The sequence below is a fragment of the Drosophila albomicans genome, chromosome X (genome assembly GCF_009650485.2).
Source record: "Drosophila albomicans strain 15112-1751.03 chromosome X, ASM965048v2, whole genome shotgun sequence".
Taxonomy (NCBI): domain Eukaryota; kingdom Metazoa; phylum Arthropoda; class Insecta; order Diptera; family Drosophilidae; genus Drosophila; species Drosophila albomicans.
In genome coordinates this window covers 25,724,623-25,751,846 of record NC_047627.2, presented here as the reverse complement: position 1 = coordinate 25,751,846, position 27,224 = coordinate 25,724,623, and the positions used below count along the sequence as shown (strand labels likewise).

General features: G+C 38.4%; 4 protein-coding genes and 1 long non-coding RNA gene across 10 annotated transcripts in view; 3 read left to right on the top strand and 2 right to left on the bottom strand.

The window, feature by feature from the left end:
* Positions 1 to 140: 140 nt before the first annotated feature.
* On the bottom strand, positions 141 to 4,979 carry LOC117569171 (RNA-binding protein 25). Of its 2 annotated transcripts, none has more exons than XM_052008610.1 (6): positions 4,463 to 4,978; positions 4,157 to 4,401; positions 2,747 to 4,091; positions 1,688 to 2,564; positions 697 to 1,319; positions 141 to 614 (listed from the first exon to the last, which is right to left on the bottom strand). In XM_052008610.1, exons 1-6 carry the CDS (start codon positions 4,532 to 4,534, stop codon positions 519 to 521), a joined length of 3,258 nt encoding a protein of 1,085 aa, XP_051864570.1. In that variant the 5' UTR covers positions 4,535 to 4,978; the 3' UTR covers positions 141 to 518. The 2 variants fall into 2 exon arrangements, with proteins under 2 accessions (XP_051864570.1, XP_051864571.1); XM_052008611.1 differs by lacking the exon at positions 141 to 614 and having other exon boundaries at positions 706 to 904; positions 1,029 to 1,319; positions 4,463 to 4,979.
* A 317-nt stretch (positions 4,980 to 5,296) lies between these two features.
* Positions 5,297 to 6,378, top strand: LOC117568930 (NAD-dependent protein deacylase Sirt4). Its single transcript, XM_034249850.2, has 2 exons — positions 5,297 to 5,545; positions 5,605 to 6,378. Exons 1-2 carry the CDS (start codon positions 5,380 to 5,382, stop codon positions 6,351 to 6,353), a joined length of 915 nt encoding a protein of 304 aa, XP_034105741.2. The 5' UTR covers positions 5,297 to 5,379; the 3' UTR covers positions 6,354 to 6,378.
* Positions 6,379 to 6,612: 234 nt separating this feature from the next.
* LOC117569201 (uncharacterized) overlaps positions 6,613 to 27,224 on the bottom strand; it is a 43,563-nt gene continuing 22,951 nt past the window's right edge. The window contains exons 3-4 of one of the 2 annotated variants that reach the window (XR_004572242.2): positions 21,254 to 21,385; positions 6,613 to 6,720 (exon numbers count right to left, since the gene is read on the bottom strand). This is a non-coding gene — a long non-coding RNA (uncharacterized LOC117569201). The remainder of the gene's footprint in view (positions 6,721 to 21,253; positions 21,386 to 27,224) is intronic. The other variant, XR_007955684.1, reaches the window with a different exon arrangement.
* Positions 7,163 to 9,220, top strand: LOC117568954 (cytochrome c oxidase assembly factor 7 homolog). The gene is made up of 3 exons (XM_034249910.2): positions 7,163 to 7,403; positions 7,908 to 8,197; positions 8,275 to 9,220. Exons 1-3 carry the CDS (start codon positions 7,304 to 7,306, stop codon positions 8,683 to 8,685), a joined length of 801 nt encoding a protein of 266 aa, XP_034105801.1. The 5' UTR covers positions 7,163 to 7,303; the 3' UTR covers positions 8,686 to 9,220.
* LOC117568781 (sodium/potassium/calcium exchanger 3) lies at positions 13,026 to 27,202 on the top strand. 4 transcript variants are annotated; one of them, XM_034249622.2, is made up of 8 exons: positions 13,027 to 14,426; positions 21,729 to 21,902; positions 22,004 to 22,191; positions 22,297 to 22,483; positions 22,796 to 22,876; positions 24,227 to 24,781; positions 26,003 to 26,104; positions 26,234 to 27,202. In XM_034249622.2, exons 1-8 carry the CDS (start codon positions 14,393 to 14,395, stop codon positions 26,569 to 26,571), a joined length of 1,659 nt encoding a protein of 552 aa, XP_034105513.1. In that variant the 5' UTR covers positions 13,027 to 14,392; the 3' UTR covers positions 26,572 to 27,202. The 4 variants fall into 4 exon arrangements, with proteins under 4 accessions (XP_034105531.1, XP_034105513.1, XP_034105542.1 ...); XM_034249630.2 differs by lacking the exon at positions 13,027 to 14,426 and adding an exon at positions 20,218 to 20,304; XM_034249640.2 differs by lacking the exon at positions 22,796 to 22,876 and having other exon boundaries at positions 13,026 to 14,426.

The window sequence follows — 27,224 nt, the reverse complement described above, 5'->3', positions numbered from 1 at the left end:
TACTGTTTTCAAGTCATGATCTCTTTGCGTTTCAAATTTCATACAAAAAAAAAATTAGATGAGATACAAAACTTATTACACTTTCTTTTTTGTTATAGCCGCAAAGAACAGAGTACGGAAAAAGAACAATTTCAGGAGCAGTTTTGTTTTTGTTTTCGCGTGATTGGTGCTGAATGTTTGTGTGTGAGTGTATTTACAAGTATCGATGAATGTTGTTTGCTGTTTTTGCAATTATCGTTATCGCTAAAAATACAAGGTGATTCTTTTTGTTTGTTGAGGGGTGAGGTTAGAGGGGACACAATTTCTTATGTACACACTTGTTATAATAATCGTATAGTGATTTCTTTTTTGTTTTTGATCATTTTGATTTTTTTTGTTTTTTTTTTTTTTTTTAATAGTGTCTAGGCATTACAGATGTAACTTAAATGTAGAGCAACGGGCTTGTCTGCCATAAATTTTATTGGCTGCTTGGTCGGTCACTGGTCGCGTCGTCAGTGTGGCCACTTATGCCATTTCTACTACTTGCCGGCGATGCCACTCTTCTTGGCATCCAGTTCGTAAATCAGCAGGCGCCACATTTTCACCACAAACACCTCAGCCTCCTCATCCAGCACCTGTTCGTGATGACAATAAGTTATCGATAATTAATTAATCGTTATAAATTTAAATTGTATACGAGTAGTTGTGTGGACATACCATTTGGACATCGTCGAGTATGCTTTGGGGTGGACTGCCGGCCAAGACTTTGGAGCAGATAAAGTCGACCAATGTTGGCTCGGGCTCACCGATATATTCGATGATTTTCTTATTGATCCATGGACGTATTTTGCGTTCCATTAGACCGCTGTCAATCTCGTTGCGGTCAAGCTTATAATTAAATAGCTCCTCCTTTTGTGTGGGTATCCTGTCAATAATGCTTTTTATATGGCGGCGTTTTTCATCATGCACCTTTGCACCATTCTCATCCTTTTTGGTGTTTGTCGCCGCAGCATCTGCGCTTCCCGCAGATGCAGCTGCATCATTCTTACCGTGCTGTTTGCTGCCGCTGTTGTTGCTGTTACTATTGCTGCCAGCGTTGCCACCGTGTTTGCCGCCGCCACCACTACCGCTCCCCTTGCCACTGCTGCCACCACCATTACCACCGCTGCCCGATGATGTGGAGCCAACACTCGCCCCACCGCTGGCATTGGCTATCTTTTGGCTGACGGCAGCGGCAGCCGCAGTCGCCGCTGATACAGCAGAACTTTGACGCTCCGCGGCCGTCTGCGTTGCACTAGCCGTCGCTGTTGTTGAGCTGTTCCCAATGTTGTCATCATAGTCTGCAAACCAAAAAAAAAAAAAAAAACGAGTATTAATTTCATATTGCAATTGTATTCGGTATTTTTTGCCTGGTATATTTTGTTTAGTACGCAGGCGCACAGAGCTTGCCATCCTGATGAAAGCTTGCAAGTTGGGCGGGCAGCACAACCACAAGCACACTATTGTTGTCTCGCTCTTTATAGTGCTACCACCCATCCTTGCTGTAAGCTAGACACTTTAAACCAACTAGAGAAAGCGGGACAAGAGAGTGCGTCTACTACTTGTTGCCAGCTTGCGACTCATGCTGTCCTGCTCTTTCTAGTATTACAGATCCAACAAGTGTTTACATTGTTTTTGGTTTTGTTTTGATTTGTTTCATTATGCTTACCTAATGGCACCAGTTTGCGCTTCTTGGGATTGATGTTCTCATCGTTGTCATCGTCGTTGACAAACACTCCCGTTGCCTCGATCTTCTTTTTCTTGAGATTGTTGCCCAACGTGAGCGAGATGAGGGGCATGCTTATAGGCGGCGTTGCAGAAGCAGAGGCGGCAGCAGCAGCACTGGTTCCTCTATCTCCTGCGCCGCCACCATGATCCAGATTATCGAGAGCATTGTTCATGGTGGGCGTGTGAATGTTGGACAAGGAATCGCGTGATTCGCTGTTCTGTCGACTCACACTATCGCCGCCCGACTGATTGTTGTTGTTGCTAATGTTGTTGTTGCTGCTGCTGTTTTTGAGATGCGAGTAACTGGCATTGGATGCCGTGTCCGCCATCGAGGCATGATCATCAATGGTCGATATGGAATCCTCCGATGGCGGCACCTTGCTGTGCACTCCCGTCATCTCCACAACACTGTCATATAACGCATCGCTGCTGCCCTTGCGTCTCTCCTGTTGCAACGCATCCAACTGTGCATCCTGTTCGCTGCGTCGCTGCGCCGCCTCCTGATTCACATTGATCAGTATCTTGGGTTCGTAGAGCTTCTCGATTTCGCGACGCGCTTTCTCAAACTCCTGCGAGGGATTCTCGTAGTCGCCACTAAAGATTTTGTTCTTCAACTCGGACAGTTCGTCTGCTTCCTTCTCGCGATCCTTGGAATCGGCGTCCGCTTCACGCACACGCTCCGCCAGACGCTGTTGCAGCTCACGGCCGCGATAATAAAGCGCATCGTCACGTTCGTCATCGTAATCCTCGACGAACTCCTTAAGACGCTTCGCATCCTTCTCACGTTCCTCCTGACGCATCAGCTCCTTCAGACGATGCTGAAATAGCAAAAAGTTGGTTATTTTTATAAAGTTTTTATATTCTTAAATATTAGCATCAAGTCTTCTATATAAATTTTAATAAAACAAACCTCTTACGATTCAGTTATTCGTTAGGCTAAAGTAGGTCAAAGAAGATAACGAATCTTATAAAATATATAATAGTGTAGTTGCCAATTTACCTTGTCGTTCTCCTTGGCCTTGCGCATCTCTCGTATCTCCCAGTTGCTAAGACGCTCCTGGTAGGCGGACTCTTTCTCCCGCGCCTTCTTCTCGGCCTTCTTGCGCTCCCTCAGCTCCTCCTCCATTTCCTTTTCGCGACGCGCATCACGCACCGGTTTGTTGGCCTTCTCGTCACGCTCTCGCTCCCGCTCCCGTTCACGATCTCGATCGCGATCCCGCATCTCCATGCGTTCACGCTCACGTTCGCGATCCCGTTCACGATCCCGTTGCTCGCGTTCACGTTCCCTTTCACGCTCACGCTCCCGTTCGCGTTCCCTTTCGCGCTCCTTGTCGCGCAGCTCTCGCATTTCGCGTTCACGCAACTCGCGCATCTCACGCTCTCGCTCGCGATCACGCTCACGATCCTTGGTCCGTGATTTGGAGCGTCGACGTCGCCCACTGTCGTTGGCCTTTGTTGTGCTGGTATTGTCGCCGCTGCTGCCTTTGTTGTTATTGCTGCTGCTGCTGCCGCCGGCAGCGGCTGAGGCGGTGGCATTGCTGCTGCTGCGATCCTTGTTGTTGTGCTCCTTGTGGCGTGGCGGCGACGCATCGATGGTGACCACCGCGGACTCTTTGCGACTGCGACTTGTTGTGCTCGCCGATTGCTCCTTATTGCTGCTGCTGCTTCCGGGCTCCTTGTCGCTAATCTCCAGCACCTCGTCGACTTCGCTGCTGTTCGAGGTATTGGCTGCATTTTTGCTTGCACTTCCTGCTGGTGCTCCGCTGGCACTACTGCTGCTGGTTTTGCGTTCGCTGTCGCGTTGCTTCTTACGCTCGCGATCACGCTCACGCTCCTTTTCCTTCTCCTTGCTGGCCAGCTGCTTCTCCTTTTCCTTCTCCTTCTCGAGCTCCTTGCGATGCTCATCGGCCTCGGCACGCATGCGAAATTTACCAATTTCGCTGCTAATCAAATTACGTTTCTCCTCCTCCAGGGCATTGTCATTTAACGATTTGATCTTCAAATCATCCTCGCCACGTCGCGCTTTCTTATTGCGACTATTGCCACCGCTGGCACCATATAAATCACCACGATTGCTGCCATCGAAGCCATCGAACTCATGCTTATGCTCCTCGAGCAATTCGTGCATTTGACTTGTCGCATACTCGTCTTCAGTCTTTTCATCCAAAGTATTCCCATGACCACCGCCTCCTCCTCCGCCACCTCCTTCGCCATTCTTGCACTCCTTCTCCTTGTAGTCCTCAATCAAGACTTTGTTCTTGGCATCCACCTTGGCCAGCAGCGTTTTGCCATCAATCTCCAGCTCGCTGAGCAGACGCACAGCGCGCATCGCAGCAATTGGACCACTGTAAAATCACAGAAACAAATTAGAAAATTATGGCAATTGGGGGTTTAGTTTTGTGCGTTTTACTCGAATTCACAGAATCCAAAGGTGGAGACACGCTTCCAGTTGATCACCACACCGCAGGTGGCCAGAATGCGTTTGAGCAGCGATTCGGGAACGCGTTCGCTAATGTTGCCCACAAAGACGGTGATGATGGGACCACGGAATTGTGGCTGCGGCTCTGGTGGTCGATGATACACTGTGGGCTGTGAACTGATCGTTGCCGAGTTGCGGTAACTGCGTGGCGGAGGATTTCCCATCGGCGGCATTAGCTACAACAACAAAAATGAATATAGTAAATTAATTGGCCAAGTACTATTTTGCGATACTTACATGCGGCGGTGGAATCGATGGTATCGATGCATTCATATATGGCGGCATCGGCGCACGCGGTGGATATGACATTTTTGTTGCTGTTTTCCTGCGCTTCTTTTTTTTTTACTTTTCCTAAACTAATATGTACTGTATTTGTGTGTGTATTTGTTGTTGGCGTGCGTGCAAATTAAAGCCGACACACGCACACACACTTACACACACGCTCGCCCGTCCGCACACACACACACACACACACGCGAAGGCACGCACACGGTAATATTGTATGAGAGTGAATGTGAATCGTGTACGATATTTATTTGTGAGCAGCCAGCCAGTTGAATATCTTTTTTGTGTGTGTTTTGCGTCGCTAAAACTAAACAGAAGCGTGCGCCTATTCAACACTTTCACATACGTATTAATTAACTAGCGTGACGCTTAATGCAAACTTCTTTCTTCATGCACAGTCAATTTAACAAATTTCGATGAAAATGTTGCTATTCTCAAATTTTCACCACTGCGGCCGCTGCTATAAGAGACAGCGTGGCTGCACTTTGTCGCTCAAAATACACTAATTTGCGTCACCAAATATACCGCTGCTGCAATTGGCCGCCAAGGGTTTCTGATATGCGTGAAGTCTCTATCATTTATTTTTTTATTTTGATTTGAATAGGTATTTAAAATTCGTACTGTTCTCCTTTTCTTTTCTTTAAAAACAAGGTGCACACGCGAATTATTATTTTTAGGCCGGTATAAGCAATTATGGTATTTTTTTTAATGGTCACGCTGCCCAGCGTTTGTGGCAAAGGTTGCTTGTGCGATATATTATCGATGCGCTACTATTTTTAGTGCTGCAAAACATTGTGCCAAAAAGCGGAACAGCTGTTTGGCAATATATAAACATTAAGTTTTTTTTTTTTGTTTGCAACAATTATACAATGCGTTTGGGTGGCGTGCTGCGTTGCCGCAGCGTTACAAAGTTACAACAATATGTGCCACAACACAAACCGGCTCTAGAGAATGACATAAAGCGTCTCGAAGACTTTCTGCTGTCCAAACCAAATATTTTGGTTCTCACAGGCGCGGGCATATCCACAGAATCAGGTGATGTCTCGCCCAAACATTGTCTTCAAACAGTTACTAACGTAATTTAAATGTTGTAGGCATACCCGACTATCGTTCAGAGGGCGTTGGTCTCTATGCGCGTACCAATCACAAACCCATACAGCATATTGATTTCGTTAAATCGAATAATGTACGCAAACGTTATTGGGCTCGCAACTTTGTTGGCTGGCCAAATTTCTCCAGCACCCAACCAAATGCCACACATCATGCGCTGGCACGCTTTGAACGTGAGACACGCATCCAAACCGTGGTCACACAGAACGTGGATCGTTTGCATACGAAAGCGGGCAGCAAACAAGTGACGGAATTGCATGGCAGCGGTTACGTGGTCAAGTGTTTGAAATGCGATTATCGGATCGATCGCCATGAGTTCCAGAGCATACTCACTTCATTGAATCCGGCGTTTAAAGATGCCCCTGACATGATACGACCCGATGGTGATGTGGAAATACCCGCCGATTATATTGAGAACTTTATCATACCCAGTTGTCCGAGTTGTGGTGGCGATCTTAAGCCTGAAATTGTCTTCTTTGGCGACAGTGTGCCGCGTCAGCGCCTGGACGACATTGCTGGCATGGTTTATAATAGCGACGGGTTGCTGGTGCTGGGCTCCAGTCTGCTTGTCTTCTCAGGCTATCGCATTGTTCTGCAGACAAAGGATCTGAAGTTGCCGGTGGCGATTGTCAACATTGGCGAAACGCGTGCGGATCATTTGGCGAACATTAAGATCTCAGCCAAGTGCGGCGATGTGATACCCAAGCTCTTTGACTACAGAAATAAAAATTAGCTAAGGACGATTGCTTGCTTATAATACTTGCTATCCATAGTGCCCGTCTGTCCATATATCCGTCTGTTTTCTCTCCCTTATATTCTGTCAATTTAACTAGGAACTTATTTATAAAAAGGGCAATGGCTAGCGAGTTTTTGACATTCGAGCACCCTCGATTGAACCTTCTTACTTGTTGTATATAGTTGCTCCATGAGTTTTAGTTTGTTGTCAAATACAACGTTATTGAAAATGTATTCTCCTAATTTTAATTTTCTTGAAGAAGCAAACTATTGATATTATTAGTCCAATAGTGCTCATCCTTGAGCTGAATTTGTTCTAGAGCTTTCTGAAGGCATCCAATGATCTCTTGGTTTAACGACAGTAGCTGCAAAATCATTACACATTAATTAATTATCTGGTCACGATATGTATTCAAACACTTATAATGCACTGTACAATTGGGTCTAATCAAAGAAAAACAAGCTTAATAGCAACTATGGCATATTCATAATATTTGAATTCAAATATTTGATACAATTCTGGCGCCAACTTATCAGTCAAGAGTGTGGCCGCAGTAATATACCAAAGGCACAAGGAAATATACCAAAGTATAACATTTCATTTGCATGCAAATTCCGTAGAATGTCAATGAATATGTGCACTTAAAAAAGAGGCATAGGCAAAATATATTATTATTGCTTACAAATATTTTCTAATTTTAATAAATTGAACAGTTTTGCAAGCCTATTAATAGTGGACAAGCGATAGTCAGCGACCGGCAATCGTCTAGCAGTGTTTTCCAGCACTGCTTGTCAATGTAGAAAAAACAGCCGCAGTCGCAGCAGCAGCAAAAAGAAGAACGACAGACAGCCGCAACGATAACAACAACAACAACAACAGCAGCAGCTAGAAGAGGCTACGACACTTCCAATTGTTATTTTTTATTCACAAATAATAAATCAAACACGATGGCGTACGACTTAAAAAAGGAATCTGATGTTAAGGAATACGTTGAGAAATTGGGCGTTGAATATCGCTTCGGTTGTTACTCGGAAAAGAAACCGGAAGGTAAATGTAGCAACAACAACAGGCGGCCTGCTGTGCGATTGCAGCACCAACAACAACAAAAACAACATTGCGTATGCGTATATGTGTGTGTGTGTGTGTGTGTGTGCTCTAACCTAGGTTTCTGTGTGTAGAGCAATTACAAAACAATAACATAATCAATTGACTGCTGCCAAAAATCGTACTGTGCGTAAATCGTATTGCAAACGTTTGAATAACAATTGTGATACCCGGTTATAGCAACGCATAGAAGGGTATTATAATTTAGTGGTAACTGAAAAAATATATAAGGTGTTTTCTTGATAAGATCTGATACCAATGTCTGTCCGCCAATATAAACTCGACGACAATCAAAACTTGACCTATAAAATGTGAGAATAATAAAACTATAGCTTCCAGTTATGTCTGGGTAAATACCTAGAACTACCAATTTTGTTATTTCAAAATTTGTTTATGCACTCCTTAATCGAAAGAAAACTAATTACCTCTTTACCTATGTCTTTGCAGTCTGCCATCTGCTGGGCGATTATCTGGAGGGCATCAAGAAGGACTTCGAGAAGGCATCGAAGGTGTACAAATCGACATGTGATGATTATGGCTATGCCAAGTCGTGTTACAAATATGGCAACTATAGCTTTCTGGGCAAGGGCAAATCGGGCAGCAAAGGCGAACCGCGTGTCGCCTATCAATACTATGAGAAGGGTTGTAATCTGAACGATTCGGATGCTTGTTTGCACTCGGGTCTGTTGCTCGTCTCACGCTCCATGCCTAAAGAGATCGATCGTGATGTGCCCAAGGTAAGTATAGTATGAATGCATTTCAATTACCATATAATTGATTCATTATATATTCATATTAAATGCACTTTGCATAGGGCCTGCAATTTCTGACCAAGAGCTGTGACATGAACAATGCCACCGCTTGCTTCTATTTGTCGGGCATGCACATTTCGGGTGTGCAAAAGAAACCGGAGGATGCAGCGACAGCAACAAGCACAACGACAACAGCAGCGGCGGCGGGGGGTAAAGCGGCTGGGGTCAAGGACACCGATTACATTGTGCTGAAGGACATGAAGAAGGCATTTCAATTTGCGTACAAAGCGTGCGAGTTGCGCAACATGTACGCGTGTGCCAATCTCAGTCAGATGTATGCTCGTGGCGATGGCATCGAGAAGAACGAGAAGGAGGCGGAGAAGTACAAGAAGTTGGCGCTCGAGATGCAGGACGAGGTGAAGAAGCAACAGGAGACGCTCGGCTTTCAACAGGGCGTCGGCATGCCCAATTGACGATGATCAATCCCAGCGAAAAAACCAAAACAAAAAAACCATCCAACTATATATTTTACTTTATATGTAGAGTTATCTTCTGACCCCCCTCCCCCCCCCCCACACACACACACACAAACACACTTTCAATGCTCCATTGTCATTGCTATCCACATATACGATACTTTTGTTTTAGATCAATTTTCTGTTTCAGTTTTTTTTTTCTTGTAATCCTAACTATTTGCTATCTTAACTTATAAGTGGGGTTATTGTTATATGTGTATATACAAAAAAAAAATCAGCATTTGCGTTTTCGGCATGTGTGTGAAAGAAAGCGAGTGAGAGCGAAAGCGATACAGAAAGAAAGAAAGAGAGAGAGAGAGCGACTACGTTCGAGGAAGATAATGAAAATTCTTAGTTTTAATTGTTAAAGTTAATCACAACAGCAAGCCGGCACAACATCCCTATAATAATCCTTAAATATTCCTACTCCCCGCCCCCCATCCCTCGTTGACACCTTACATTAAAGACGAAAAAGAAACAAACTCAAAATGCCTTCAATCATTTTTGGGGGTCAAGTTCTACAGAGATTACAAATACAACAAAAAATGAAAGAAAAGCTAAACTGAATTTTAGCGATAATCCAGCACGACTTTTGTCACTTTGCCATTGATAAGCCTTTGTTCTATACTGTAGCCTCAAATCTCAATCTCAAATGAAATATGGCTTATTTTGTAGGTGACTCAAGTATGTTGCACTTTGAATTTGGTATTTCACACGACGACTTCGATAAAAGTTGCATTTTATAGAGTAAGAAAGCTACAGTCGAGAATGCTCGACTGCGAGATACCCGCTACCCATGTGAAAAAATCAAAACAGTGTGATATTTTTCTTAAAATATACCAAATCTATAAAATGTAGCAAATGCGATATTTGGTATATTAATATAGTACTACGTCCATTAGCAATATACCATAGAGGTCCAAATATACCAGATTGTCAGCCAAAGCAAATAAGACCTGTAGTAAGTAGGCGTTTATACCCATACAAAAGTATTCTTTCAAATAACTTATGCAATTTTTATCCGATCGCAATATTCCCAAATTGTCAGAAATAAAAAATACTAGGATGATTATTATCTTTATCGAAAACTTCAAAATTACGCTTGTTATTCGATTTTTGTCGATTTGCGTGGGCGGAAGTGGGCGTGGCAAAAATTTAAAACACCTTTGATCTGCGTACAAAAATAAAAAATGATGTCGGAAACAAATTATAGCACTATCTCGTATAGTTTATAAGATCTAGGTGTTCATACGGACAGACAGACAGACGGACAGACGGACAAGGCTATATAGTCTCGGTTGTTGACGCTGATCAAGAATATATATACTTTATAGGGTCGGAGATGCCTGTTACATGCATTTCCTGCCGGCACAAATATATGTATCATATATTTATAATACTCTTCTATCCTATGGGTAGCGGTTATAACAAGTAACGAACTCACATTAAATAGAGGAAGAATGTTGTGTAAATATTTGCTAAAGATCAAGTAACGCTTGACAGTTGTAATTTTTGGAAAATTTATACTTGTGTTTGAGAATATCAAAGAGTATCTATCTAATGATTGATCGTAATTGGTATGCGTGTCTAATTAAAATGCCATCAAATTGAGTGGGTTACAATGCGTTTGAGTTGATCCAAACACACACATAGACCCCTCTTAGTATGACATTATTAACGGGTACCAGAGTACTACGTCTATATATACATACATACATATGTATGGTAGTTTGTTAAATAGTAGCACAAACCACACGATTTCGGTGATTGTCATTCGTAACTATTTCATTTTCGTGCCTAATTAGAAGCGTTTCAATTCAATTAGCTGGACACTGGCTAGAGACAATTCATTCATTTGCCGACCATTTCAGATTTCATCTAATTTGATATACCGATGTACCATGTTTAAGTAGAGTCCATAAATCGCATGTCCGACTCGACTTTTATCACCTGGCAGGCAAACAGAGATAAGCCCTTTGTGTGTATGAAACGTCACGTATGTTTCTCATGTTTCCACTAGTTTTCTCTCTAGATAGATTCTGATATTTGATATAATCTTCAACATATTTGTGCAAGTATGTTGCAAATCAAACATTTTGACTTACGACTCTCCCGCTCTGTAAACTATTTTCAATTCCATTTATAGAGCTGACGACTGACTCTAACTGTGGACATAACTCGCTTCTCTCAGCTGGCAACAGATCTTAACATTTTTTTTATACCCGCTACCCATAGGGTAGAAGGGTATTATAACTTTGTGCCGGCAGGAAATGTATGTAACAGGTAGAAGGAGGCATCTCCGACCCTATAAAGTATATATATTCTTGATCAGCGTCAACAGCCGAGACGATATAGCCATGTCCGTCTGTGTGTCTGTCCGTCTGTCCGTATGAACACCTTGATCTCAGAGACTATAAGAGATAGAGCTATAATTTTTTTTTCAACAGAATTTGTTATGTTTGCACGCAGATCAAGTTTGTTTCAAATTTTTGCCACGCCCACTTCCGCCCCCGCAAATCAAAAAAATCGAATAACAAGCGTAATTTTAAAGCTAGAGTTGGTACATACTATAATTACTATAGTAGTTATGATTCCTGAAAATTTGGTTGCGATCAGATAAAAATTGTGGAAGTTATTAAAGAAATACTTTTGTATGGGCAAAAACGCCTACTTACTAGGGGTCTTAGTTGCTTTGGCTGACAATCTGGTACATTGTGCTGTCTATGGTATATTTTGAATGGTGTGCTGTATCGATATACCAAACATACCCTTTGGTATATTTTTAGTAACCAAACATACCCTTTAGTATTTTCGGTATATTTTGAAAATAATACCGCAATATTTTGCCTTTATTAAAAATGGTTAGCGGGTATCTCACAGTCGAGTACACTCGACTGTAACTTTCTTACTTGTTTTTTTTTTTGATAAGATAGATGTGAATGAAAATCTAATGAATGGGAACACAATAATCAAGCTAATCATCAGGTGAGATGAGATAACATTATCATGCCATCAGAGAAGACGTTCTCTTAAAAAATAAAAAAAAAAGATATATCTAATATGTCGAGTTGTCCTATCCAGTGTAAACAATTGTCAACCTCTTAAGTTTCTTATTTCTTTAAACAGAGAAATCCCTTAAAATTTCAAAGAATATCAATAATAAATTTATTCTGTTCTTTTGATTTAATTACTTGAGTTAATGTAAATGTAAAACAAAACAATTTAAGAGCATTCAAGTATGGATTATAAATATGAATCGTAATAAATCAACTTTTGTAAAATAATAACAAAGATGTTTGAAAATTCCCCGCTATTTGCATTACAACAAAAATGAATAGGAAATATTAAGTGAAAAGAATAAATTATATATTTTAATTTGTGGTATCTATAGATATTAAAAATATAGTTATAAAATAAAGAATCATTTGTGAATCGTATTATACTAAAATTACCAATTAATATGCATTTTAATATAATAAATGGAAATTAAAATTTCTTTACATAAGTTTCTGAAATCTAAAACGAAAAAGTATAAAACTGACTATTAAATAGTTGTTGTTGTTGTTGTTTAGGGCGTGGAAGACAGGAAAAAATAGAGCAATAAATGCTGCATAAACTAGGTTAATTAAACATACTTATTTTTAGGTTAGATTTGACAAAGCATTATAAGTAGGCTATGCTCGTCTGTAAAGTAGATAAAAGAATGGAAATTGTTGTTGTTGTTGGTGTTGTTGTTGTTGTTGTTGTTGTTGTTAGTGGAGCCAAGCCCAATCGGACTTTCTTTGATGGCACGAGCTGTTTGTATGCTTTTGGGCTATAGAACATAATTAGTTAGTCGCTGTACCATGACATGACCTTTGGGGCGGCTCGTATTCGATCGTATTTGATCGTGTACAAATCCGATTTGCGAAACTGGAGACTGTCCGACGACAACAACAACAACAACAATAATAATGCGAGCACATAAACACACACACACACACAGCATTTGATGGGTGTGCGTGTGTGTGTGTGTGTGGTCAGCATGCAATCGGTTTTTTTTTTCGTGTGCGACGACAAGTAAATGGTCTATAGTTAGTTAAACTGTATATAAACTGCACACACACACACACACACACTTACACATATTAAAATGCCTATACACATACAGACATCGGTATGTTTGTATGTATGTATGAATGTGTTGTGTGTATGGCAACGAATGATGCGCTATAGAACAAAAAATCAAGCTCGGCAAAAAATTTCGATGCTCAGTTTCGACTAAAGCGCTATCCGAAACATCGAATCAGTTTAACGTCAACGTCGGCGGCATCAAGACAATATATAGAAAAAAACTAAGCCAAAGCCAAAAGTTAAATCCAACAAAAAAAGAAAAAAAACCTAAACGAAAACGAATACGAAAACAAAAACACATCATACGCTAAACTAAATCAAAGTCAAAAGCAAAAACAAATACAAAATCAAAGGCACGCAAACTCGAGCCGAAGTCGAAGTCGAAGCCGAAGCCGAAGCCGAGACCGCAGTCACAGTCACAGTCACAGTCTCGATGCTCTGCAGTCGCAGCCGAAGCGAAATCCCAAGCAAAGCGAAGGCAAAGTCGAAACGAGCCTAGAAGACTGACACTATAAATGCACACACACAAACAAACAAATTGAGATGCGAGCATAAAGAAAAAGATGTGAAAGATGCGCGACGTCAACTAAGCGACCGGATTCGGGATTGACTTTTGCCTATTGTCATTGTTATTTTTGTTGTTGTTTTTTTTTTTTCGTTCTTGTTGTTGTTGTGCAAGTGTGTTTCATTTGATTTTGTTGTTGTTGTTGTTGTTGTGTGCAAAAGAGAATCAAGCAGACGGCAGACAGGCAGGCTTTAAGTGTGACTGTGTGACTGGCACGAGACGAGCGCGAGAGCGAGACAACTGTATAGTGCTGCCGAGACGAGGAATATAGAAAGCATAAGAAAACGAAACCGAAACGAAACCGAAATCAAAACCGAAGCCGAAGCCGAAGCCCAAAGCTTAACTTCGGGGCGAGTGCGAGACAGAGACAGAGACAGAGACAGCGAGAGAAGGCGGCTAGTTTTTATGATTGCCCCTTGATTTATGCCTTTTTGCCGTTTTGGCATCTCTGTCTTTAAAACGCGCCGCGACAACGCGAAATGCATTAAGTGAGACACACACACACGCACGCACACACACACACACATATGCACATATGCCGAAGCCGATGCTGTGTGTGGGTGTGTATGAGTGTCGCGCCACGTCGCGCCTTGTGCTTTAAATTGCCAGCCAACGCGCGTCGCAAACGCCTCGTTGCCGCTCCCCTCCGCCCCTCGCAACGATCATCGCCATCCTGAGCGCTGCAAGAGATCTTCACGACAATTGAAAATAACGCGCGGTTTATATAGAAAGAGACTAAAAACTTACTACTACATGCGTGCACGTGTGTGTAGGTGTAGTTGTTGTTGTTGTTGTTGTTGTTGTGTGTGTTAGTGTGTGTGTGTGCTGCTGCTGCTGCTGCCGAGGCCGAGGCTAAAGCTAAAGCTAAAGCGGGCGAATCAACACCATTGAAGTGGAAGCGACAGAGATTGAGATTGAGATTGCGTTTCATAGAGCGGCCGCAGCGCAGTTTACGAGTGTCCATCACCACTACAACACCGTGCAGCAATGGAAGACTATTGGGGTCTTAGCAGCACTACGGGTACATCCAACCAAAAAAAAAAAATTAATACACTACAAAAAAAAAAACAGAAAAAACACTACAAAAGAAAAAACACAGACAATATATAATACATACATCTGTCTATAAACTTACAAAAAAAGAAAAAAAAAAAAAACATAAAGGAACAACTCAAAACTGGAAAATATCAATTACAACAACTCAATAAGAAAATCTACAAAGAAAGTTTGTGCTGATAATTCATAAATTATTTTTGTGTGCATCATCATCAAAAACCAAAAACAATTTTTTTTTTCTTTTTTGTATTTGTCCTTTTTGTTAATGCGGCAAAAATCAAAGCGTATCAAGCGCAATTAACGCAAATTACAAGTCTTGATTGTCTCTCTGTGTGTGTGTGTGTGTGTGTGTGTGTGCTTGTTCGTATGGATGTGTGTGTGTGTGTGTGTGTGTGGGTGTATTAAACAGTGACGTCACATGTTACATAGTATATATATAATATATACTATATATTTTTAATATATATACTAGCTCTATATATAGACATATATATAACTCGATATTCTCGTGGATCTTTTTTTTTTTTATTTTTTTTTTTTTTTGCTATCTGCGCGTTTTCCCTCAATTCCACACACATGCACACATAATCTATTTATATATATATATATATATATATATATATATGTGTGTGTGTGTGTGTGTGTCGCGTAAACTAAAGCATATGGATCAATTGTCTAAATTGGCTCATTAAGTGAAACTTAATGACATTTACTATGCACAAAAAAAAAAATAAAAAAAACAGAACAGAACAGAACACAAAAAAAATCGAAACGAAACGAAACGCAAAGAAAAGAAACAAACAACAAAATAGAAAAAAAAATACAGACTGTTGTTGTTGTTGCTGTGCCTATTGTTCAGTTAGCTTGTTTTTGTTGTTGTTGTATTTTCGTATTTTTGTTGCGGAAAACTTAGTTTTTATAGATGACTTCATTTGTATTCTGCATTCTGCATTCTTTTCCTTTTCTTGTCTTTCGCCACGTACAATGCGGCGTATGCGCAATCCGATCAAGTATACGCTCAGTTGACCACTCAATCAAAACTGAGTACAAAACACCATAATTTCATATGGCGTGCAATAGATCTACCATATATTCAATTATATTACCCACGACATCTTCAAATTGAGCTCCAAAGGGTTTCACAATACACGCAAATCTATCATTTTATATAGATTATAGTGTTTAGTCACAACCGATTCTGAGCAATAGAGAAAAGCTAAAAACTGTAATTATTATTTGTATAGAATTTTCGTTTTTGTGAGTTTCAAACATAGAAATCTATAATTATTTCAACAATTATTATCAATTGGTCAATCTGAAAACATCTTTTGATGAATCATAGTTGAAATAACTTTGAAAGGCTATAAAACTTGAAATATTTCAAGAAATATCAGAGAAGAAGCGAAGCAAACTCGAGAATACGTGATCAAAAGCATAGATGAGCGCGTTTTTTTCTTTTTTGTGTGTGAAACATGATTAATTTGGATAAATCTTAAATTGTCTCGGTGTCAGATGCCGTTGTTCGCTGGGTGCACATCAACTTGCGCAAGATACAATACAACAACAACAACAACAAGAACAACAACAAGAACAACAACAAGAACAAGATATAGAGCTAAGCTAAGCTGAGGCACAGCTTGGGTGCTCTCGAAACTTACTTAAACGGTATACAAAAGTCATATTAAAACGCATTGTCGCGTTGATTTCGCTTACTTTATGTACACAAAAAAAATAAGAAAACTTACACAGTTCTATGTGTCTGTGTGTTTGTGTGTGTGGCTTGAGTATATAGCTCTGATCTGGACTATAACTATGTCCATTGCGACTGTTCCGTTTCGTTTCATTCTGTTCTCTTCTGTTCTGTCCTGCTCTGTCTGTGACTGCTTTGAGTCTCTTGTAAAAACAAAAACCAATTGCGGCTATGAGGCGTATACGTAATATGCTTTTAAGCATACTACTTTGACAGTGTTGGACAATGCAAAATGCTTCACAGGCGATGTCAACATTGAACAGAGAATTGAATACGGCGCTGTTGCTTTTTCTTTTCTTATAAATTCATTTCATATTATATTCTTAGTAGCATTTATAGATATCTATTCTATATGCATATAGTAAACTGTATTTCTTTTTGTTCTATCTTAATTCCATAAAGTTGTTTTGGCTTTAATACTCTACTTTTATATGATGTTAATTCCATTTTCTATTTTCGCATGGAATTTACTTTCACAACGTTGTTTCGTTTTTCTATATGTTATGATGTGCTTCTCTTTGAGGCTATGAGACGTATACGTAATATGCTTTTAAGCATACTACTTTGACAGTGTTGGACAATGCAAAATGCTTCTCAAGCGATGTCAACATTGAATAGAATTGAAAAACGCGGTGTTGCATTTAATTTTTTGGGAAACATTCTATAAATTAATTTCATATTTATTCTCCGAATATTTTAAGTGTTGTTGCTTTACATTATCTTCGAATTTTAAAAAGATTTAGTGGCTCTTAATAAACTATTTTGATTAATCGCTCAACATTTTTTACATACAAAAATTGTTAAAATCGACAGAAATTTAAATATTGATAAAATTGAAAATCGTACAAATAAAAAATTTGAAACTCGATCGAAATCTTCAAAATCGAAGAAAAATTAAATATTTATAAAATTGAAATTGAAATTAAAAGTCGATTGAAATTTTTAAAACACAAAACTTGTATAAATAGACTAAAGTTTGAATATTAAAACACTTTGAAGATAACAATATTGTAAAAATCGATTTGAACAATAATTTAATAACTATAACTCAAACTTTGACTACTTTGACTTTTGACATGCTTAATCTTTTACATTATTAATTCGATTTTGTTTTATACTCATAATGTATTATTAGATCATTCAAATAACGATTGAAACTCAATTGTTTGTTTTTTTTTTTTTTTTTTTTTTTTTTTTTTTTTTTTTTTTTGTCGCTTTCTACTTCTACATCTGCTTCTGGTACTGTTTATGCGGCTGTTATTCAATTAAAGTGAACTTAATTTACAGTGATTGAACATTTCGCTGATTGTTATCCATGTTAAATTTATTATCATTAGCTGGAGCAAGCAAAGTGAGGCGAAGTGAAGCTCAGCTTAGCTGTGTAAATGCTGATTAAGCATTATTGCATTATGCGGGTCCGACGCGTTACAAAATGCGTTTGGCTGCTGCTCAATTGACCCCGAAGATGCAACTCTGAGGGCGAGGGAAAGACACAGCGGAGGGGGGATGAGAGGTGTGGAGGTGTGGGGAGCATAGCATTGGAGTCAAAAACCCGGGTACGTTGTTGTCTGTTTGTCCGTTTGTTTGTTGTCATAAAGTAAAGTAAAGTAAAGTAAAGTGTCGAGTGAGTGAGAACTTGCCCCACAATCTTGCCACATTTCGGTTTCGTTTTTCCACTTCATAAATATTGTTGTTGTCTTCTTATCTCGTTCTTGTTGTCATTCTATTTATTGTTGGTCGTAAATATTATGATGATCACGATGATGATGATGTTGCTGTTGCTGTTGTTGATGTTGATCATACTTGTGTCTCTATTACAACGTCTTTGCAACCGTGCGGCAAAATTACCTTCAATTGTTTATCGAAATTTATGCAAATTGCCCTCAAATAACTGCAACTGAGTTTCGATTTGACATAGCGGACTTTTGCTTTTACTTGTAGTTAAGCTAAGACTTTCCTTTGGCAATCATTGTAGTCATCTTGCTTTTATACTATTAATGATTGCAAATACCTGGTTGCATTTTTATTATACCCGTTACCCATAGGTTAGAAGGATATTATAAGTTTGTGACTCCAAGAAATGTGTCTTACATAACAGGTGGAAACATCTCCAACCACATAAAGTATATATATTCATGATCAGCGTCAAATGTCCGTAATGAACACCTAGATCTAACAGATATAATTATACTCTATGATATATTTTGAATGTAGAATTATAGCAATATACCAAATATAGTATATATAACTTGGTATATTAACTTGGTATATTTTTAGGATGTGGTTTTAATAAAAATCGTTTGCGGGTATCTTACACTCTATATATACCAATATACCAAGTATAGCATTCGGTATATTTTTTTTTAGTATTTTTCTGATATATTAATTTGGTATATTTCTAGAATATAATTTTATTAAAAATAGGTTGCAGATATCTCAGTCCATTTATATAAATATACCAAATATAGCTTTCGGTATATTTTAATATTTTCGGTATATTGATTTGATATATTTTATGAATATTGCCTCATTGGTTTGCTTTTATTCGGTATACTAATTTGGTATATTTTTAGGATGTGGTTTTAATAAAAGTGGGTTGCGGGTATCTCACACTCTATATATACCAAATATATCATTTGGTACATTTTTAGTATTTTTCTGGTATAATTTGGTATATTTCTAGAATATAATTTTATTAAAAATAGGTTGCAGATATCTCAGTCCATTTATATAAATATACCAAATATAGCTTTCGGTATATTTTAATATTTTCGGTATATTGATTTGATATATTTTGTGAATATTGCCGCATTGGTTTGCTTTTATTCGAGATGGATACCGGGTATCTCACAGTCGTGCACACTCGACTGAAGCTTTCTTACTTGCTAACAACATTCTGTATCACCCTAAACTGAAATTTTAACTTAAAAAATCTTAATCAAAGCAATTCATTTTTTTTTTAGTAATATATAAAACATTGAAAAACTAAAGCTCTCAATTTAATTGGCAACATACAAAAATGTTGTGGATATATTAAAATCATTAAAAAATAAACTATCAAGTTCAAATATCAGATCACTTTTTACCAATTCTTTAGCTTTTTCGTCTTTTTCTTGTGTACTTCTGCAATACAAATCAGAAGATTAGAAATGCAAACAAATAGTTCGTGTTTCGAGAGTTGGAATTTGCCTCAATAAATATAGCAACTAATTCTAATTGTTCATAACTTATGAACAGATTATATAAAATTGTGAAATTATCAAGTCGAGTCTTTACTTCAATAAGCTGAGGAATGCGCCAAGTTGTAGCTAATGGATTTATTTTTGCGCATACTCGTAAATCATTTTAAAAAGTCTTTCACGAAATTGGTAAAACACACAAATTTAGAGAACGAATCACGATTGCAAGAAATTACATTGAAATCTTGCATCTGCAAAATAGTATTATGGCTGTTTACATGTTTACTTCAAGTGTAAACAAATTAACCCAATTTGAGGTAAACTCCGATCGGCAATCGATTGTTTGATTGTTTTGGTGTTGTGTTGGGTCAGCGTTTGATTATTGAGCGCGTTGTTTTTTTTTTTTGCAATTTCAATTTGAATTTGCATTTGATGATGAGATGGCGACATGATCAAAGCGTTTTCTCGTATTTATCATTGTTTCCGCTCGATCCAAAATAAACGAAAATAAAAATGCAAGTCTAGTTGATCGATAATCAAGTGCAGCTGAAGAACGAGCGACGCACAAGAGATCGAGATCGAGATCGAGATCGACATCGAGGCGAAGAACGAACACGACTCAGACTCAGACTCTCGCCTCACACACTAGAAAACTCGAACCTCCCTCTCAATAAACGAGCTGTTATTTTTTTTTTTTGTTTTTGATGATGTCGTTTTCTTGACCGAATGACAGTCTTGTGGTTTTTCTTGCTGCTTCGCTGGTTTAGTTCTTTACCGGCGCTTGAGATCGACACAAAAAGAAAAACGACACAAGAAAAATAGGAGAAAGAATTGTGAAAAGAATTTTTTGTTTATTTTTTGTTTTGTTGGAATAAATAAACAAAAATATAAAGTGCAACCACGTAACATGAAATGTGCGCATTACGATTATTCATAAAGTGTGAACACACACACACACACACACACTCGTTATCTATAATAATAACATTTGAGTGCATTACATGAATAGGTCATTCGAATTAGTCGAGACGCGAGAGATCAAATGAATTGAGATGCGATGCGATGCGATGAAAATGAAATGAAATGAGATGAGTTGTAATGACAGACGAGCTGTCGACTTGTCGAGCTGATGTTGTGAAGCTGAAGTGCAAATGCTGAACTTTTAATTGATATTTAAAGAGCTGTGAACTGTAAATTGAATGCAACACTCATTAATCAATCAAGCGATTATTGTTATTCATAATATGCACTTAAACACACGTAATTCGCTTAGTTTTTCAACTTTTTTAAGATGCGGTTTTGTTCATGAAATTAATTTCAAATTCGAGTGGATAAAAAACATAATAATTTTTGTAATTTTGAAAATGGTGTTCGAAAACATCAGAGAACTATAAATATCGTAAACGATTTTAGAATGAGCTTAGGAAAGAGCTCCTCTGATTGATCTGCTTTCCGAACTAAAATGTACTAAAATGATGAAATGAATTTCGAATTTGAGTGCCTAAGAATCGCCATTAAAAATACATATTGATTTTTGTGGTTTTCAAATCAATTAAAGTGGTGTTTAAATGTTCAAAGAAAAGACAACAATAAATATCGTAAACGATTTTAGAATGAGCTTAAGAAAGTACTCTTTTCAATGATCTCTTTTCCTTATGCATACACATTAAATTGTATTCAAAACTTTACCATTATAATAGATGGTTATCTAGAGAAATATTCTTGTAAAAAGTACAATAAAATATCAAAAATTGAAATTAAGAGATCTTTTTTCTTGAGCATTTAATGCTTCCGATATTGATATATAAATTTGTTGTCAAAGTTTTGCTTAGTCATAAAATATAAATAAATTGATGTACTCACGACTTTGTAGATACCATAACAACAGGAATGTCGGAAGTTCTTTAGATAAGCATTTCAGCAAAATAATTTCACAGACTCCTTCAGACACAAACGCAGAAAAGTAGGCAATAGAAATGTGCAAACCTGAAAACACTTTTAAAATTGAATTTTCAAATTGTAAAATCGTATTTAATGAATAAATATAGGAAAAGGAATTTATCTAGTTAACGTGTTCTATAATTAAAAAGAAGTGCGCAGACTAATTTGATTTTTATTAAAGTTTAAGATAAATAATGTAAGGAAAATAAGATGACAAACAAAGTATTTACGCACATGAAAATAAATGTGAATTTGAATGCCACGAACATGTGAATATAAATATGAATATCAAGCATTATAATATCAACTGAATATGAAGCACTATAAGTATTCTAAATACAACAAAACTAATTGCCAACACTTTCTTTTTATTTCTGATTCTACTCCCAAATGACAGATATAAATTGCACTCTGCCCGCCATTGATGATTTCCCCAGAGATCTATTCACGGAGGCGCAAAGACAGTCCGGTGCTGTTGTACTTCATGTTATAGCCAGTTTATATTTATTTGTAGCATTAGCAGTAGTATGTGATGAGTACTTTGTGCCAGCTGTCGAGAAAATCTGTGCAGGTAATCCAACAAAAAAGTTGATTCAATTCAGCTGCAACTATGACACTTATGATATATGTATTGCAATTATTATTTGAATATTTTTTTTTGTGAATACATAGCACTCAACATGTCCAACGATGTGGCGGGCGCCACGTTTATGGCAGCGGCCACATCGGCGCCGGAGCTGTTCGTCAATGTGATAGGCACATTTATCACAGAGGGCGACATTGGTGTTGGCACCATTGTTGGCTCTGCGGTGTTCAACATACTCGCTGTTGCCGCCTGTTGTGGCATCGGTGCCGGCATGGTTAGTATTCGCGTCGCCTCGCCTCACGACTTTTCCATAGCAAATCATCCATGAATTCCAACGGACAATGTTTTGTTTTTCGTTTTTTGTTTATGCTTTTCTTAGACTATACCGCTGGACTGGTGGCCTCTGACGCGAGACAGCATCGCCTATGGCGTTACAGTCGCCATCCTAATCTGTGTGATGCACGATGAGCGCGTCGAGTGGTACGAGGCTCTTATTCTGGTATCGCTCTATGCCGTCTATTTGGCAGTCATGTATTTCGACAAATCTTTCCAAAAGTGCGCCAAAGGTGAGTGTTTTAAAATGTTGAAACGATTTTGGGCTTAAACAGCATTCAATGGGTGTTAAATCAAGCACTTTTACCACGTTTATAAGACTATAAGGCTAAAATGGTTTCACATTTGCTGTTGTAAACCAAGTTTAATCATCGCATAAACGTTGTAATTGTCTGATTAACAATCTTTAGACAGACTCTGTTCAAAAAATACGCTGGTAGACAGACAGACAAGTTAGTTAGTCAGTCAGTCGGTCAGTTGGTGAAACACACACGTACACAGTCAGTCACAAATACATACAACTTGCCAACAACTCTCACATACAGGTGGCGTTAAGCAGGCGCGTTCGCGCAGCCGCTCCTCCAACTGCAGCATACACACAAAGAACAGCAATGAGAAGGAACCAGGTACACACAAAACAAAGATACAACATATGTTACTCCTACTCAAAGTCCACTTCCAGAGTTTACCCAACTTTTCATTTCATATCATGCTTGTTCCTCTACCAGTTTTCAATTCCAGTACTCATTCCAGTTTACTTGCGATATTTCTCTTGCTTTTGTATTTTCCATTGCATCCTTATATTCCAATTTTCAAATGTACCTCTTACAGTCTTCTTATCATTCATCATTTATACTCCCGTTCCAGTTTCCATTCTATACACATGATTTCCATTTATACAATCCTTCCACTTGACTTTCCATATACCATATTTAAAATCTTTCCTGATGCCCTTTTATTTTCAATTTCTTCTCTGATTTCCAATTGGTTTTCCATTTCCCATTCGTGCTCTTTTTCCAGTAACTTTTCCTTTTCAATTATAATTTTCCATTCTTAAAACCTTTTCATTTGCATTTCTATGTTCAACATTTCCAGTTGTTCTTCTATCATATTTCTTCTCTCACTGCAGTTTCTTTTTCATTTGCTATTTCCATTTTGTTTTAACTCACATTTTCATTTCCTTTTCCACTTTAATTTATTTGCCTTTTTATTTGTAAATTCTGCTTCCACTTAATCTGTCTATCCACTTTCTTTTCATTTGCCTTTTCATATTCCTTTACCATTCATAATTTCAGCTCTCGTTCCAGTTTCCATTCTATTCGTGCTCTTCTTCGTGTTACTTTTCCATTATCTTTCCATTTGCTAGCTATTTTCAATATAAGCAATTGTTTCTTTTGTCCTTCTATTTCATCCCTGTTAATTTAATTTGTTAATAGTTTAATTTCTTCTTCCATTTAATCTGCTTAGGCACTTTCTTTCCATTTAACTTTTTATATTCTTTTATTACTCTCTTCTCCTCCTTTCCAGCATTCCAGTTTACTCCACGTCAGTTCTGATTTCCATTTATATCTTTCCCGCATTTGCTTTCCAATTTTCGCATTCCATGGCATTCAAATCATTCCACCATTTGCTTTCCAGTTTTCCCCTTCTATGGCATTCAAATCATTCCACCATTTGCTTTCCAGTTTTCCCCTTCTATGGCATTCAAATCATTCCAGCATTTGCTTTCCAGTTTTCCCCTTCCATGGCATTTGAATCTTTCCTGTATTTGCTTTCCAGTTTTCCCATTCTATGGCATTCAAATCATTCCAGCATTTACTTTCCAGTTTTCCCCTTCCATGGCATTTGAATCTTTCCTGCATTTGCTTTCTAATTTTCCCATTCCATGGCATTCAAATCATTCCTGCATTTGCTTTCCAGTTATCCCATTTTCAATGGCAATACAAAAATCAAATAACCTTCTCACTTTTTCACAGAACTTGTAGAGAATCGCATCTGCCAGAACATGGCAAGCATTCAGCTGAATGGCGGCCTCAACAACGATCAGTCCAAGGCGGGCAGCAATACCACAACCACAACCACAGCTGGCTTAGGCGGTGGTGGAGGCGTCGTTGCAGCTGTTAGCAGCGGTCCAGCTGCAGGAGGAGTAGGAGGTGGAGGAACTGCAGCTGGAACTGGCGTTGGCGTTGGTGTAGCAGCAATCGGACCCATTGTCTCGGTGTCGGCTGTTGTGGACAATGCGGATCCTGAGTCGCAGCTCGCTGCGGTAGCTGCGGTGGCTGCGGCGGCAGCTGCTGCGGGTGAGGAGCAGGAACAGGAGGGTTATTCGCTATTCACATATCCAAAGGGTACGAGTTGCTTTGCCCAGTTCACGTGGCTGATCATTTGGCCCATCCATCTGCTCTTCCGCATCGCGATACCCGATTGCAAAAAGGACAAGAGCAACAGGATCTTCCCATTGACTTTCTTCATGTGCATTGTGTGGATCGGATCGCTCTCCTATGTGGTCGCGTGGATGATAACCATTATTGGTAAGTTTGTGATTATCGATTTATTTTATCATATAGTTGAGTTACTTAAATGTATGATTTTTCATGGCATAAACTTTATTTTGATTATGATTTTTTGTGATACAAAAATGGAATATTTTCCAAATGTTGTTTATCTTGTTGTTTTTTAAATCGATTTAAATATTTTAGTAAGCGACTTCATTATTTTTCACGGCATAAAGTTTGAAGGCATTAATGAATTTCTACGACATAAACATAACAATTTTAAATTCTTGTATATATATTTTTCTACCCGCTACCCATAGGGTAGAAGGGTATTATAACTTTGTGTAGGCATGAAATGTATGTAACAGGTAGAACGAGGCATCTCCGACCCTATAAAGTATATATATTCTTGATCAGCGTCAACAGCCGAGACTATCTAGCCATGTCCGTCTGTCCGTCTGTGTGTCTGTCTGTCTGTCCGTATGAAACACTGGATCTCAGATACTATAAGAGATAGAGCTATAATTTTTTTCGACAGCATTTGTTATGTTTGCACGCAGATCAAGTTTGTTTCAAATTTTTGCCACGCCCACTTCCGCTCCCACAAATAAAAAAAAAAAACGAATAACAAGCGTAATTTTAAAGCTAGAGTTGCGAATTTTAGTATATACAATAACTACTATAGTTATTATAATTCCTGAAAATTTGGTTGCGATCAGATAGAAATTGTGGAAGTTATTAAAGAAATACTTTTGTATGGGCAAAAACGCCTACTTACTAGGGGTCTTAGTTGCTTTAGATGACAATCTGGTATATTGTGCTATGGTATATTTTGAATGCGGTACTATATCGATATACCAAACATACCATTTGGTATATTTTTAGTATTTTTGCAGTATATTCGGTATTTTTGAGAAAATACCGCAAAATACATTTCTTTTATTCAAAATGGGTAGCGGGTCGAGTACACTCGACTGTAGCTTTCTTTCTTGTTTGTTATGATTTTTGATGACATAATTTTGAATATGAATTGTACTATACTTTATAAATCGATTTCATGAATTTTCATGGCAAAACATTACAAAAAGATGGAATATTTTCCAAATGCTATATATTCTCGTTGTTCAAATGATTTTCAATGGCGAAAACGTTACAAATTGGGTTTGTCATGGCGTAAAGTTTTCCCCAAATTTCGAATATTCAGAATATCATGAATTTTCATGGCATACTTTGTACTTTTCTTTATCGTTCTTCCAGGCGACACACTTAAGATACCCGATTCGGTGATGGGAATTACATTTTTGGCCGCCGGCACCAGCGTTCCCGAGGCAGTGTCCAGTGTGATTGTGGCCAAACGCGGTGAGTATGAGTTGAACAGTGAAGAGTGAGCAACGATCGTGATTCGATTGTATATTAATTGTGGATGTCCTTCATATATATGAATATATATGTGTTCTATATTGTCGTTGTTGTTGTTGTTGTTGGCAGGTCACGGATCGATGGGAATATGCAATTCAATTGGATCGAATACGTTCGATATATTATTGTGCCTGGGCGTGCCGTGGCTGATAAAGGCGGTGTTTTTCCCCATACTGCCGGGACAGAATTATGTGGCGATCAATTCGGCGGGCTTGGAATATTCGGCGATCACATTGCTGTCGACGCTGTTTCTGCTCTATTTGACATTCTCGATGAACAAGTTCAAGCTGGACAAGAAAGTGGGCATCGCCTGTTTGGTGATCTATTTGGTATTTATGGTATTTGCCTCGCTCATTGAGCTCAATGTGTTCTTTCGCGTCAATCTGCCAACCTGCGGACGATCATGAGCCATTGTGGGAGCCTAAGGAGCTGCGAGATAGGAAGTTAGGGAGCTGGAAGCTCGCGGCTGGAGCTGGAGCTGGGACTGGTACTGCAATTGAAACTAGAGCTAGAACTGGAACTGCAACTGGAATCTGGAATCTAGAGCTGAAGCTAATTATAACAAAAGAGAGAGAGAGCGGGAGAGTGGATGAGGCAAGAGAGCGAGAGCGAGAGGGAGAGGGAGAGAAAGTGGGCCGAGGCAACTCTGCAGTGCAGTCGTTTTAATTAATTAATATGTATTTCCTGTTCTATTCTATCTACCTTGATAGTTGAGTTACCTTATGCTACTACGTTATGCTGTTATTGTAATACTTTTTTTTTATTATTATTATTAAAGTAGAATGGAAAACTCATCAGTGATCACATCGCAGTGACATGAGAGAATCAACCAAAAATCAAAAACCAAAACAAACAAACCAAAAAAAAACAAAAAACAAAAAAAACCAAACAAAACAAAACAAAAAACCAAAAAAAAAAAAACAAATAAAATCAAAACAAAACAAAAACAAACAAACCACAAAAAACAACAAAAACCAAACAACAAATTCAATAATGTATTTATATGATTAATATATGAGATTTAACAATGAAAATATACCAATCATCTGTTTCATTTCAA

Coding starts and splice junctions, on each gene's coding strand:
- LOC117569171 (XM_052008610.1), bottom strand. CDS start 4,534: ATGTCATATCCACCGCGTGCGCCGATGCCGCCATATATGAATGCATCG. Junction 1,320..1,687: donor GCGCAAACTGGTGCCATTAG/GTAAGCATAATG, acceptor TTTGGTTTGCAG/ACTATGATGACAACATTGGG. Junction 615..696: donor TACTCGACGATGTCCAAATG/GTATGTCCACAC, acceptor CATCACGAACAG/GTGCTGGATGAGGAGGCTGA.
- LOC117568930 (XM_034249850.2), top strand. CDS start 5,380: ATGCGTTTGGGTGGCGTGCTGCGTTGCCGCAGCGTTACAAAGTTACAA. Junction 5,546..5,604: donor GGGCATATCCACAGAATCAG/GTGATGTCTCGC, acceptor TAAATGTTGTAG/GCATACCCGACTATCGTTCA.
- LOC117568954 (XM_034249910.2), top strand. CDS start 7,304: ATGGCGTACGACTTAAAAAAGGAATCTGATGTTAAGGAATACGTTGAG. Junction 7,404..7,907: donor CTCGGAAAAGAAACCGGAAG/GTAAATGTAGCA, acceptor ATGTCTTTGCAG/TCTGCCATCTGCTGGGCGAT. Junction 8,198..8,274: donor TCGATCGTGATGTGCCCAAG/GTAAGTATAGTA, acceptor CACTTTGCATAG/GGCCTGCAATTTCTGACCAA.
- LOC117568781 (XM_034249622.2), top strand. CDS start 14,393: ATGGAAGACTATTGGGGTCTTAGCAGCACTACGG. Junction 14,427..21,728: donor GGGTCTTAGCAGCACTACGG/GTACATCCAACC, acceptor CCCAAATGACAG/ATATAAATTGCACTCTGCCC. Junction 26,105..26,233: donor TGTGATTGTGGCCAAACGCG/GTGAGTATGAGT, acceptor TGTTGTTGGCAG/GTCACGGATCGATGGGAATA.